This window comes from Artibeus jamaicensis, unplaced genomic scaffold, assembly GCF_021234435.1.
Source record: "Artibeus jamaicensis isolate MK-2021 breed Jamaican fruit bat unplaced genomic scaffold, CSHL_Jam_final contig_1998, whole genome shotgun sequence".
Lineage (NCBI taxonomy): Eukaryota > Metazoa > Chordata > Mammalia > Chiroptera > Phyllostomidae > Artibeus > Artibeus jamaicensis.
This window is the reverse complement of record NW_026521407.1, coordinates 15,462,019-15,476,116: the sequence shown is the minus strand read 5'-3', so window position 1 is coordinate 15,476,116 and position 14,098 is coordinate 15,462,019. Positions and strand designations below refer to the sequence as shown.

Sequence of the window (14,098 nt, the reverse complement as noted above, 5' to 3'; positions counted from 1 at the left end):
CTGTATTTTTTCCCTAAAAAGATTGTGCGTGTATGTTGACAGTATTAGTATAATTTAGAGTAGAACCTTTCGAATGTTAATGTGCATTTGAATCTCTTGAGCATCATTTTAAATGTAGGTTGTAATTCTGAGTGGGGCCTGAGAATCTGCATTTTTTTAACTACCAGGTATGATACCCATGCTGCTGGTCTGAGGACCACACTTTGAGAGTTAACTTTTTTCAGCCAAATGAAAAGCTATGTGCGTTGATGGTAGGATAATAACTAATGAAGTCTCTATAAATGTGAAAGTTATAGATATGCAAAATAACTACATTTTAATAAAAATATTACATACTTGTGTTTTTTGAAAAATATAAATTATTTATTACTTTAAAAAGCTATAGGTTCTCTGTTCTTCTTATAACTCATGTGAATGACCTTTAAGTTTCTCTAAAATAACAAAAATATTTAAAATAGCTTAGTATAAATTTATTCTTAACTTGAGGGTAATAAACTTGAGCTTTCTGTCTAGATCTAGTTTCATAAATTCCTTTTTTCCTCCCAGCTTACGTTTGGCCCAGGGTCATTAAACTCAGTTGGTGTCCAAACTTAGTAGATGAAGGTCCACTAAGTAGTCGTTGTGCTGTTATTACCTGAAAATTATAGATATTTGTAACTCTTGCAAAATTCTTAAACATCTACTTTCTGGAGTAACTTCGAAGAATAACAAATCATTTCTAAAATTTATTCCAGTTTTTATAGTCATGTTATAGACAGGTGGTAATTATTTCACATTCATCGTTTTAGTCAAAAATACTGTGAAGTTTGCATTTGTGCTCTGTATATTTCAATGCACAATGTAGCAAATTCTTAATTTAGTACATAAATCATCATTTCCCTTTCTCTGTAGATTTATCTTGTACCTAAAAGTTTGGCTCGAAAACGAATCTGGAATAAAAAGTATCCCATTTGCATTGAGCTTGGTCGACAAGATGATTTTATGTCCAAGGCCCAGACTGATAAAGAGACTTCTGAAGAGAAGCCACCAGCCGAGAGAGACCTGGGAAGCGAGGACCCTAAGAAGCCACTCCATCCTCAAGAGGGAACAAGATCTGGCCAGCGAGATCAGATATTGTATCTCTTTGGAAGAACTGGCCGAGAAAAAGAGGAGTGGTTTAGGAGATTTATTCTGGCATCTAAGCTGAAGTTGGAAATCAAGAAGCCACCTGGTGTCTCTGGAAGTAAACCAGGTAAGGACACGTGTGCTAAATGCTTATGTATTTTTAAAGGGCCTATAGGAGAATTGAGATTCCCAGGTAGCAAGGAAGGAAGCCCACTCTGAATAGATGGCTGTCTGTCTGCCACCCGAGGTGTAGTCTCATGAATCATTTACTTTTTAGGCTGATCGCTGCATCCCTTTATATGGAAGCATTCAACCAATGATGGAACCATTTGCAGGTGTATGTGTTTTGCCTTTGCCAGTTCCTTAGGATTATATTTATTTTTACATACTGTGACTCCTCTGAGAGAAGCAGCAGCAGCAGCAGAACCCTGTTTATAATAAGGATCTAGTGGTGTCAAGCCCTTGGCCCCAATATGTCCCCCAGGAAAATGCAGGATCACTACAGAAAGGCAGGGTCCTCTGGCTTCCCAGCTCACTGCATTTAGTCCATAGCCCTGGCCTCTGCTCGTTCCTGTCCCTGTGCCCTGTGGCCTTTGCGTGGGACTTCACTAACTACTGTGACCTGTCACTGCTTATTACACATGCTGTCCTCTCCCTGGAATGCTCTTCCCCTCCTGGGCCAGGAAAGTGCCCACTGTTTCTTCAGAGGCAGTCCAGGGGTCGCCCCACTCACTACCTGCGGAAACCAGTCCTGGGTCTCTTGGGCAGAGGTGGTACTCCCTTCTTTCTGCCCTAGACGTCCTTTAGTTGTGCTTCAGCTACAGTGCTTGTTACAGAAAATTGTAATTTATTTGCCTAGGTGCCCAAGTTCAAGGGGAGGGATTACGTCTCATTCTTTTTTATGATGTGAAATTGGCCCAGAGAAGTTCTTGATAAGGAACTTGCTGAATGGAAGATGGCACATTTGGGATTACAGTGACCTTTCTGACCACTTTCCCCTTTGCCCCTGGGGGTGTGTCGGTGCTTTTCTGACCCTAAAAGACCACCAGGAAAAGAGAAGGAGGTGCCTACCCATGTATTTTATGGCTCCCATTACCCTGAATTGTTGGGGAGGAGTAAAAACTGTTCTAAAAAATTATCTATTATTAGAGGTATTTTCCAGGGTGGGAAATGACCTTAAGAGTTTTTCAGTCATTTTATAGTATTGTAGCTACTTTTCTCAACGTGACCCAGTGGCATTTGCTCTGTTTCCTGACTTTGCAGTCCTTTTCCCGACCACTATTAACAGCCCTCATGTCTTTGCTGCAGGCATTTTGCCCTCACACAGCAGGCACAGCAGCCCCTCGGGGCACCTGACCCACAGTCGCAGCAGCAGTAAAGGCAGCGTTGAGGAGATTATGTCCCAGCCGAAGCAGAAGGATCTGGTAGGCAGCGTGCGGCAGAAGATGCTTCTGGACTACAACGTGTACATGGCCAGGTGTGTCCCCCAAGAGAACCGAAGTCCCCAGAGGAGCCCTGTGCAGAGTGCGGAGAGCAGCCCCACGGCTGGAAAAAAGGTAATGTTGGCTGCCAGGCTGTGGCTTTTCTCATCCTCCACCTAAACTCCTTTCTTTGTACATAAGCACTTCTTGTGTCCCTTCTAGGCATAGGGGACACCAGACAGAGAGGGCCCTGCCCTCAGGGCGCTTGTCCTCTGGTCAGTGAGATGGCAAGAAACAAATATCAGGTGGTGATAAGAATCAAAATAAAGCCAAATAAGGGAGGACAGAAAGTGGCCAGAACTTCTGTTTTTAGACCAGTGGTCCAGGAGGGCCTCTTTGAGGAGGTGATATTTGGGCAGAGACCTGACCAAAGTGAGGAAGTGAGCCGTGGTGGCACGTGGGGAAGGAACGTTTCAGGTGGGGAAGTAGCGAGTGCAAAGGCCTCCAAACCCGGTGTGTGGTTGGCGTAGTCAAGTAGCTGCGATGAGGACAGCATGGGTGATAGTGAGCAAGGGACAAAGAGGCCTCATTGGGTCAGTTCCAGGGTGGATGGGAAGCCCCAGGAGGGTTTGGAGCAAGGGGTAACATTGATCCGATCTAAGTTTTAAAGATAAGTGGCTCTCCCTGGAGAACTGGCTATGGGAGAAGAAGAATGGGTGATGGCAGCGCAGAATGGGGCTGCGATTAAGGTGGGAACAGCAGGGGTGAGAAGGGGCTGCTTTTGGGGGGTGTGTGGTTGGGGAGCTGACTGGATTTGCTGATGAATTTGATGTGGGGTGTGAGAGAACCAGCTAGTGTTTTACACGAGCAAACTGGGTGATCAGTAGGGAAGTTCACAAAACTGTTAGTAACAGAGGTCTGCTTCCTCAATAACCAATGAGAATACAATAACCATTGTATGCTCACATTCCCAGACTCCTTAGCTATGCCCAGGGTTTCCAAAGATTTACCGCCATCGTTATTTCCAAAGTGTACCAATCTAGACATTGACTCAAGACCATCTGTGATTAAGTTAAATAGTATATGCTACCATATGGCAGGCTTCGTTACGCTCTTTGATAGAATTACTCTGACCCTTTGAACAGTCTTGCAAACTAGATGGCACTTTCTCTCTCTGGCTCACAGAAGTTGGGTAGCTCAGTCTCACAGTTGCTCTGGTGGCACGTGCGGAGCCCGATGTGAGACCCTGAGGCCCTTCGGCGCCACGACCACTGTCTTGGTAGGCCATTCTAAAACCGCTTGACCAGAGGCCCCTGACACCACTTCCACTGATGTTCTGAGACACAGTCTCCCATCTGTGGAGCATGAGGCCTGTTTTCCCTGTGCAGTTACTCAGGGTTTGACCTGTTAGGGACCATATTTCTGTTCTTAACAGGAAGCATTTGCTGCCTTCCTCTCTGTGCCTTAGTCTTTATTCGTCTTGCTGAGCCTCTTCAGTGTGGGCCCTCCTTGTGTAAACTACTTTATCAGGGAAATAAAAAGACCATAGGTCTTGGCTGGCCCACTGCCTCTGCCCTCTGCCTGATTACCAGCAAGAGTGGCAAGTAGGCCCGTCCCTGGGTTAGAGTGGGTTAGTACGAAGCTGCCCTGCAAATGACCAGTGTATCAGGATGACTCCCCCTCCTCTAAATTCCCTTTCTCACTGGCTGTCAGCTGCCCGGACTCATCAGACTCAGGAAAATAAAGAGGAGAATTGTGTAATGATGTAAGAAAATTATCTAACAAAAAGATTGCTTTTTAAAAAGAGTTCCTGAAATTAAAACAAACAGGTTTTAGAACATCGATTCCTCCGTGCGTGTTCCATGTGCCTTTTGAATCTCTCATGTAATCACTGGGGTCTGGGAGACCCTGATGGTCAACAGGCCAGCCTCTCAACCCAGTATAAACCTCCTTTCCAGCAAACATTTGTCGTCCTCTCCAAAGTTTGACACAAATTAAAAAAGCACAAGTTACTCCTGGCCCCTTTAGGCAGAGCAGGCCGGAACCATTTAATCTATTCTTGATAAAGATTCGGTACAATAAATGGAAACCCTGGCCTGTTGTCATACAGGGCTCCTGAGGTCAGAAAGCCTTCCCAGATTGCAGACTCTGCAGTATTCTGTCTGGGTCGTCAGGTGGCTGGTGTGAGTGTGTGTTTCTCTAGCTGGATTTTCCTTGAGCACTTACCCCCACCCCCACCCTTATTAGTTTAGTGATTAAAATCTGCATGGGCTAGCAGACCACAGAGCCAGAATTGTGTGGACAGAGATAACTGTCTTTGAAAGAAGGGCCTTAGAAGAAAGCGTGTGAGTTTCAGTGCTGGGCTCCTGCACCCACGTGGCCTGCCTGGAGCTTGTGTGGATCATGTCCTGGCTCTCAGGGGTGAGGCGGTTCTGAATAAGGCATAGGTGTGTGTTTTAGTTATCAATGACTGGTAACAAACAGCCCCAAAGGTGGTGGCTAAAAACAATATTTATTTTGCTCACAAATTTGTAATTTGGCCAGGTTTGTCAGTGAAGGCTTCTCTCTGGTCCACAGAGTGTCAGCTGGGGAGGCTGGACGGGGAGCAGGAGGATCTGCTTCCCAGGTGGCTCACTCACATGGCTGGCGAGGAGAAGCTTGTCGTTGGATGGGGACTCAGCTGGGGCCGAGGGCAGGGGCCTCCGTTCTTCCCCAGGTGGCCTGCTTCCTTCAGCATGGCAACTGGGTTCCAAGGCAAGCGGCCCTGGAGAAAGTAAAATAATGTCACTTCCATCGTGCTCTGTTAGTCAAGGCGGTCACAAAAGTCCTCCAGGTTCAAGGAGAAGGGCAGGGATTCCACTTTGCACTGAGGGAATAGCAGATTCTTAGAAGAGCATGTGGGATGTGAAATATCATGGCACTATTTTATTCTCATGCTTTCCTTCATAAGTGAGTGGGGGTAGTTCTTTCTAGTTTCATTTCTTCACTAATTATACAGTTTGAGCAAATAAGGACCTTTCCCCCATCCTTGATTTCATTTCCATATTGTGTACATGTGAAACATAACTTGGCTCCAGAAATCAGAGCTGTACAAAGACACACTCAGAGAAGGGCCATCTCCCCCCGACTCCTTCTGTTCCTCCCTGCTGTTCCCACGCACCCCTGCCGTGAACCAGTCTCCTCAGTCTCTGGTTCATCCTTTCTGGGTGTGTTCCCTCTTCTCTCTTACTCAAAGGGTAGCCTACTATGGCTATTCTTTCCCACTTTGCCTTTTTTTTCTTTTCACTTAGCAGTGCATTCTGGAAATTGACCCCACATCAGTTCATAGTTATCTCCCTCTCTCTTATTTTAAACAGCTGCAGAGTACTCACTCCATTGTGCGGCAGTTTCCCAGTGTATTCGCTCTCTTTTATATGAACATCTAGATTGTTTCCAGTATTTTGCAGTTACAAACCATGCTGTGATGAAGAACTTTGTGCACGAGTATTCTTGTGTTGTCGGGGGTGTATCTTCAAGGTGACATCTTAGAAGTGAGACTACTGAATCAGAACGTAAATGAATTGTCATTCTGTTAGGTAGTGCCGAGTTCCCCTCCATAAGGGTTACGCTGTCGTTCATTTGCACTGGTAATAAGAGTGCCTGTTTCTTCCCGGTCTCGCCAGATGTGAACCTCGTACTTGGATGTGTCATTAGTGCTCATTCCTCCTGCCAAAGACCTGGCCAGGACCTTATTTCTCAAGGTTCATATTGTCTCTGGTATCATGAATCTAAGAGGGACTCAAAGGAACCTTTGACATCTCTTCAACTTACACCATCACTTCCTCGGTGTTGGCCACCATCCAGAGTATCGAGGGCCTCTTTTATAGAGGGGGCTTGGGGCACAGTTCAGCCTTTGCCCCAACTTCTCCCCTCCCCACCTGCTGCTGCCTCTCACCAGCCATGGTCAAAGCATCTTTTACCGAGGGCTCCAGGTCTAATGGCAACTAGCGCTAAATGACATAAGGAGGCGAGTGACACTGGTGCTTAGGAGTGTGGAAAACACCAGGAATATAATTTGTAAATGTAGACTAGATTTGTATTGAACAGTGCTAAAATACTTTTGGTGGTTATTTTACCCATAATAATTAAAAACATGTTCGTGGGGTGCTACATATTGAAATCACTTTAGAGCTCAACGTTGGAATTGTGAATGAAGCACCACTGTTCGGGGAGGAAGGTCGTGGTTCTGCTGGTGTGTAGTGGCTGGAGACCCGTCACTGCTTCCTGACTTGTCCCTGTGACTCCTTGTCCCACAACCATAGGCTGTGCCAGCTTCTGAAGTCTCCAAACCCCTTTGATCTCGGCGCCGCCCTTTTCTTTCTCCCCAGGCAGTTCCACTTCTAGCTCAGTGAGAGAGACCAGTAGGCTGGCTGAGGAGAGGTGGAGCTTTATCCTCTTGTCGAGGTGTAGTCTGCTTGGTTTGTAGGAGGAGATTTAAATAGTCATTTAGAAAACAAGAAAATAAGGGAACTTGTGAAAAATGTTTAAAGGTGGATTAGTGTCAGCCCTAATGTGGGGACCTCAGGAAGGGGCACCCCACAGGGCTGCCTGCGGATTTGCTCAGGGTTGTAGGGCCGGGGAGGCTGCTGGTTCTCTGCGCCCAGCAGGGGCCTGCCCAGGGGGGCCTGGGGGGATGGGGACCACTGGTGAGGCAATGCTGTGCCTGTCTTCCAGGCACAAGACTCCAGTCTTCAAATCATGTCAGGCACTTACTTCCTTTTCAGTGTAAGGTTTTAAGAAATGTTTAGAGATAATGTAGGCTGCCTCAGGTCTGGAGAGTCCTGTCTTTATTAGAACCAGTTGCACTAATTACCTTGTTTAGCGATAAGTGGATCAGAAGGTATTCCCTGCTTGGAGATGAGAACCTGACAGAATAAGTAGGAATCCAACAGAAACCAGGAAATCTTAATTGGCAGAGTGGTTTTCTAAGGCTTTCCTTTCCTTCCCTCAAAGTCAGCTTTCAAACATTTGAATGTCAAAAAGTGCTTGTTATATAATAAGTAAAAAATATGAAGGCATATATACAATTTAAAAATAAACTTTAGAAAGGATGTAGAGAAAGGTGCCAACACATTTCAGAGGGGGAAAGAATAGTCTCTAACAAATGGTGCTGGAACCACGGGCATCCACATGCCAGAGAGTGAAGTTGGACCCCCACCTCCCCCCGTGTACAGAAACGAACTGAGAATGGATGGTAGACCTCCGTGTAAACGCTGAATCTATAAAACTCTCAGGGGAAAAGACAGGAATAAATCTCTGTGATTTGGGATTAGGGAAAGCTTTCTTAGATAAGACACCAAGAATGCACAAAACTAAAGAAAAAAATAGATAAATTGGACTTTGTCAAAATGAAAACTTTTGCGATGCAAATAGTACCATCAAGAAAGTGAAAAGACAACCCACAAAGGGGAGAAAATATTTGCAAATCACACGTCTGCTAAGGATCTAGTACCTAGAATATATAAAGGGCTCTTACAACTCAGTAATAAAAAAGTAAGTAACCCAATTAAGAAGTGAACAAAGGATCTGAATAGACACTTCCCAGAGAAGATATACAAGTGACCGATAAACATATGAGAAAATACTCAAAGTCATTAACCATCAAGGAAATGTGAAGGGGGGTGGGCAGGGCAGGGGAGAGTAATGAGGGAAGGGGGGGCAACTGTAACTGAACAACAATACAATGAAAAAAACCTATAATGAGATACCACTTCACAGCCACTGGATGGCTAGAGTAAAAAGACATAGTGTTATCGAGGGTGTGGAGAAACTGGAACCTTGACACATTGCTGGTAGGAGTGTAACGTGATGCAGCTGCTGCGGAAAACACTTTGGTGGACCCTCAAAATATTAAACGTAGAGTTCCATGATCCAGCAGTTTCACCCCTAGGTACAGGGTATGTCCGAGCAAAATGAAAACCTATGTCCACACAGAAACTTGTGTGCTAATGTTCATAGCAGTATTATCCACAGTAGCCGACACTGGGAAATGGCTGAGGTGCCCATCAGTCGACGAGTGGGTAGAGCGGCGTGTGCACACCACGGATCGGCACTCTGCAACTGAAGGGAGTCCTGTACTGCTCTGTGCCGCAGCATGGAAAACCCTGAGAACATGGTGCCCAGTGCAAGAAGTCAGTCCCCCTGACTTCTCAAAGTCAGAAAGACCCCCACATATTTATATGAAGTGTCCAGAGTAGGCACATTCATTGAGACATATTAGTAGCTGGTTGCCTTGGGCTGACAGTGATGGTGGTGGGTAGGCATCGAGTTGGGGAGAACTGGGGAGCGACTGCTAGTGGATAATGGGGTTACTTTGCGGGTCATGAAAATATTCTAAAATTGATTATGGCGATGGCTTCATCGAATATCCTAAAAACTACTGATTGTACTCTTCAGATGGGTGAATTGTATATGTGTGTTATATCTCAATGAAGTTACACATAAAAAGGATACAAAACCATGCCAGTTAGAGCCAATTTTTTAACAAGTTCTGTATTCTTTAAAAGTGTGTGTGTGTGTGTGTGTGTGTGTGTGTGTGTGTAAAATAAAAAGAGTGAAAGGAAATACAGTAAAAATGTTTTTAACTAATTATATCTTGGCAGTGGGATTATGGGTATTTTCTGCAATGAACATGCATTGTTTTTCTAACCGGGGAAATTGCTCACAACCCTGGGAAGGTCTCTGCTGAGCCTTCTCCTGGACCAAGTGGCCCTTTGTGACACCCTGAAGCGGCACCAGAGTCTGTGTGACCTGACTGTGGCATCAGAGGCACTGAGCTTTCTTTGTAACAAAAATCCCAGGCTGGCCTCCTGGTCATTTTGTGATAGGAAAGGTTGCGTCACAACATTAAGTAATCTTTACTGCTTTACTTTGGAGGTTAGTTTTTAATAAACTATATCCCAAGAGCTCCTCAGTTATGACAGCCTTCTTCACCTTTGGACCGCCGACCTCTCCAAACTGCTTCCTGGAAGCATTATTAGAAAGTTGCCCTTTGGAAATGTACGTATGTAGTTGAAATGGTAAAATGGGTAATCTCACATTCCTTCCTGCAGCCAAACAGCAATATTAGAAAATATATGCACATTAATTCTTTAAGCTCTTTAATGTTTAATGGCATTCATTGGAAGTGAGTTCTTTCAGGCAGCCTGTTGAGTCCAGATTTTGTTCATAAAGTTGCTTTGATGCATTTTCAATGTTTTTGCTGCTCTTGGATGTTTTTTTGTTCCCAGTGAGTCTGTGGAGAGAAGCCTGAATTAGAAAAAGGAACTGTTGAAAAAGCACCGTGCTTGTCAGTTATTTCAGAAATTTGTTTCCACATCATATGCCTTTGGCTTGGACATAAATTGTGAAATAGTCTTTGTTTCTTGCCTTTTTTTTTTTGCTAAACCTGTTTCCTGTGAATAATTAGGATTATAAAGAAAGTTTAATAAAGAGTAGACCTTCCCACTTGCAAAGGGAAAGAGTAGCCTGTTCTCCCCTGTAGCCCACAAATCTCAGGAAGACCTGCGGAGCCCTGAGTGGGCAGCAGTGAGGGCCCGCCTGAGTTTCCCAGGGGCGGGGAGCCTTGTCCTTGGCGGAGTGTTTGCTGAGACATCTACAAAGATAATCTGACGTGACTTAAAGCAGTAACCCCAGAAAAGCTGGGCCAGATCCCCTTGGGGGATCAGACGGAAGAGTGATTCCATGTAACAGGTACAGTTTGCAGCCTGACGGAGTGTTCACTGATCATGGGCTTTTCCTCCTCCGTCCAGGACCCGGTGGTAGAATTGTCTTGGTTAACATTAAAAGCCATTACAGCACGAGAAAAGCACAGACAGAATACTCTCCAGCCCTTAAAAGTGAGTAAGGTGGAGCAGTGTCTCCTGAAATGCAATGATCAACATGTATAATTTTTTAAACTGCCACCAGAAGGGGTCCAGGACGCAGTTGGGTCTGCCCCAGCATGATCTGGAAGGTGTGGGTTCTTGACTTTGTGTGGGAGAGACACCATGGCATGAGTTCTGGTGATTCTGAGAGCACACTTATTAAAGCTGGACAAGGAAACAAAGGAAAGGCTTCAGCTCACGGTGACAGAAGTGAGCCCTGCTGGGCTATGTGGACTCAGGAAAGAAAATTACAAAACCAAAAGGTCCCTCGGAGACAGGTTCGGGGGTTAGCTCGGGATGAGCTGCCACTGTCCACTGCTCCCCTGGTTGCTAGGAGAAACAATGCAAAGAGAACACCTGAGGAAAAGGGGCGGGGGGGTTAGGAGTGCTCAAGAGAGAATGCGTATTGGGTCTTTGTCTTACGGGTTTTTATCTGTTTTCTAAAGGCAGGAGTTTTAGGGGAGCTCTCAGGGGAGGGTCTCAATAGAAAATTCAACAGCTTTCCAGGTGTGTTCTTTAATATGCTGATGCATCAAAATGAGCTTATAGGGGAGTTTGGGATCATTCTCAGGCCAGCTTCACTGCTGTGCTTTTATCTTGGATTTTTCTGGCTCTAATTGGGTTTTTGTTATTTATTCCAACTACTTTATCTGTTCTGGGGTCTGGCTAGCACTGATGACCCCATTAGGGTCTCAGTGCTCTCTGTCCTTGATGAGGGTGATGTAACCTACTGGCTCTCTGGCAGCAGAGGAAAGATGTAAATCATCTGCTCCTAAGTGTCCTTGCTTAGGGGAGATAAGATCAGGCAATTTATTAGTACACTTTTAATTGCTTGGGCTTATTTAACTGTTCGTCTCAGTTTCCATCATTCAACCTGTCAAGGAATTTTCTTAGGTCCTTACTCTTCTGCCTTAAAACCGGAGTTTATTTTTTTTTTAAACAAGACTCACCAACATTTATAAAGGACACCTTTCAAAACACCCAAATTTGAATGACTCCTAGAACATAAAATGTCTCCCCTTACATGTGGTAACATTAGACCAAAATGCAAGTGAACCCTCAGGTCCCCAAAGAGAAAGGCGACATAAACTCTGACAAGACTAGTGGACAGGTGGATGCCAGGCCGTCTGCCAGGCCCTGCACAGGCCCAGGGACCAGTTCCCCGGGGTCAGACCCTCAGAACTCCAGGCTTCGGAGAAATCGCCCAGGCATGTGCCATAGAACTTTGGGGCGCTCACGAGCCATCATATCCCCAGATGTCAAGTCCCTGAGCGCCAAGCCCCCGTGTGCTGTGCCCCCGACCTAGGCACACAGCTGTGTCTTGGGCATAGTCACAGCCACCCACAAGAGACGGCGCTGGCATGAGCGCACGAGTAGAGCATGGAGATGGTGCGGTGTCTGGTGTGTTATCACCACCAGCAACCCATGAGGGCAGGACAAACCCATTATGTAAACCACAGAAGTGAAAGGGGGAACAATTCACAGGTGTCCGCATTTTTTGGTCTCATGGTCTTTGGTCTTTGCTGTTCAGGGCTGTTTCTATAAAGTTATAGTCTAATTAGAGACCTCAGCAGAGGAAAGTGTCTGTCACAGCACGAGCCAGTCACACCCCTCCCTCCCTCCCACAGGACCAGGCAAGTGGGAGCTGGGAGAAGGGGGCTGTGGGCCAGGCTCTGCCGATAAGCGAGGGGCCTCGGGCAGGGCACTGCCCTGTCCCAGTCTGTTTTCTCATCCCCAAAATAGAAATAGAAGTTGTCTTTCTAGGGTATTGTGAGGCATAAAAGAAGGAACCTGAGAAGGAGTCTTATCCTGGCAGGACAGCAGCAGTGACAGCGATAACCAGCAGGCATTACGGCACTAACCTGACCTCGCCACGGTCACACTGTCACACTCATATGCTGCTGTGGGTGTTACTGCTGCTTCTCCCTTCTTCACCTGCCTGCACTGGGCCAGAGTCCACAGTATAATTAGCCTTGAGAATTGGAGACTAACCCAGGCTTGCTCTTCTCCTACTGTGCCCACTGGCCGTGGCAGATGTTTTAGGTGGATTACATTATGTGGGGGTGAGGCCCAGGGGAGAAGAGCTACAGGAGCTTCACAGAATGCCCGAGAGTGGCTCTCTCTGATCCAGGCCTGGGGTTCCCAACCTCACCTGTTCATTACATCAGTGAGAGGGATTCTAAGAAGCTTGACCCCCACTTCAATTAGTGTGTCTGGCTGTAGGACCCAGGCACCAGTATTTTTAAGCACTCCCCTGCCCCTTGCCCATGAGAATCGTGAATCAGAATATCAGGCTGGATGTGAGAGGCCTGGGCACTGGGGAGCTGTCAGGATGCCTGGTGAGGGCCCCCCCCCCCCCCCCCCACCAGGGGGCCTTAATGGGAAGAAAGTTAGACAAGTCGGTATTTGATAGCACCAAGGTAATTTGGGCAAGCTACTTGTATGAAATATTAGCTGATTCACAGGAAGACTAGTAAAAAAGAAAATAGGTGAAGAGCCTTTATCTATGATGGTGGCTTTTCTTTCATTTTCTCTTTGCTGACATAATGTGAGACTTATAATTTACAGGGAAGAAATACGACTCAAGTGGTCGCCAGTCTTTATAGGGCAGGGCCTCCAGTGACTTTATAAAAATAAGCACCTGTCTGGTTCTTTACTTGCTTTCTAGCTAATTTTGGTCCCTTTTCTTTTGCCAGTTGCCAGAGGGTCCACCCTCTGAGGAGGAAGAACAGGAAGCCTGGGTGAACGCCTTGCTTGGAAGAATGTTTTGGGACTTCTTAGGAGAGAAGTACTGGTCGGATCTGGTGTCTAAGAAAATCCAAATGAAACTCAGCAAAATAAAGGTATTTTGTTCCACCCAAGGGGCTTCCAGTGCTTCACATTTCTTAATTTCTGGAAGTTTTGTACCATTATATTCTCAATGAAAAATAACTTGGTTTAGAGCATAGAACATATGAGAGTTGTAAGTTCTTATCAAACAGCATGGCTGGGCCATGACCTTGACCGTGTGACTAGCTGCATCTGAGGACTTAGTGAGTGTTCCTGTTTACCTGTTTCCTTGTGTCACCCTCATTATTATCCAGTCTAGGTAATGATTTAGAATCTGGGGTGGGAAAATGTGAGCTTTTGTAGCTCCCACTCATCGTGTAGACTTCTGTTATCTTTAAGTTAGTGTCTCCGGAGCCCAGCCAGCCTCCCTGTCTGAGCCGCACGGCCGCACGGTGTACGCCGGGGAAAATGCCTGATGACTTAAGACCCCTTTCCCAAGGCCTGCTCCCCGCCACGCTGGGCAAGTTAGCACTGCAGACTAAATATGTCTGGGTGTGACCTTTACTTCTGGCCAGATGGCATTTTATTTCGGGCTCTCCTTTCGCTGAAGCAATAGTCCTGCTTCTGACTTAGACCCACTTGGAAGTTTAAACTGCATAAGCATTCCTCATGGTTGCCACCACATGACTCATTTTGTATCACTTTTGGCAACCAAGAGACCTTACGTGGGTTTTTTAGAAGAAAGTTTTTGACCCTGCAAAGCCCAGGCAAAGAAGAGTCACTTTGGCTGCCATATCTTCACTGAGAGACGGCACAGTCAGCAGCTTAAGTCAGTGGGTCTTTTGGGACCATAGATCCTTTTGAGAAGCAGAAGTGGATGGTTCCTTTCCCTAGAAAAAA

General features: G+C 45.9%; 1 protein-coding gene across 7 annotated transcripts in view; it reads left to right on the top strand.

The window, feature by feature from the left end:
* Positions 1-14,098, top strand: part of TEX2 (testis expressed 2) — a 96,716-nt gene that overhangs the window by 51,510 nt on the left and 31,108 nt on the right. For all 7 annotated transcript variants that reach the window (XM_053655335.1, XM_037127954.2, XM_053655325.1 and 4 more), the window contains 3 exons: positions 892-1,231; positions 2,413-2,660; positions 13,126-13,272. In XM_053655335.1, coding sequence (XP_053511310.1) covers positions 892-1,231; positions 2,413-2,660; positions 13,126-13,272 — 735 coding nt within the window. The remainder of the gene's footprint in view (positions 1-891; positions 1,232-2,412; positions 2,661-13,125; positions 13,273-14,098) is intronic.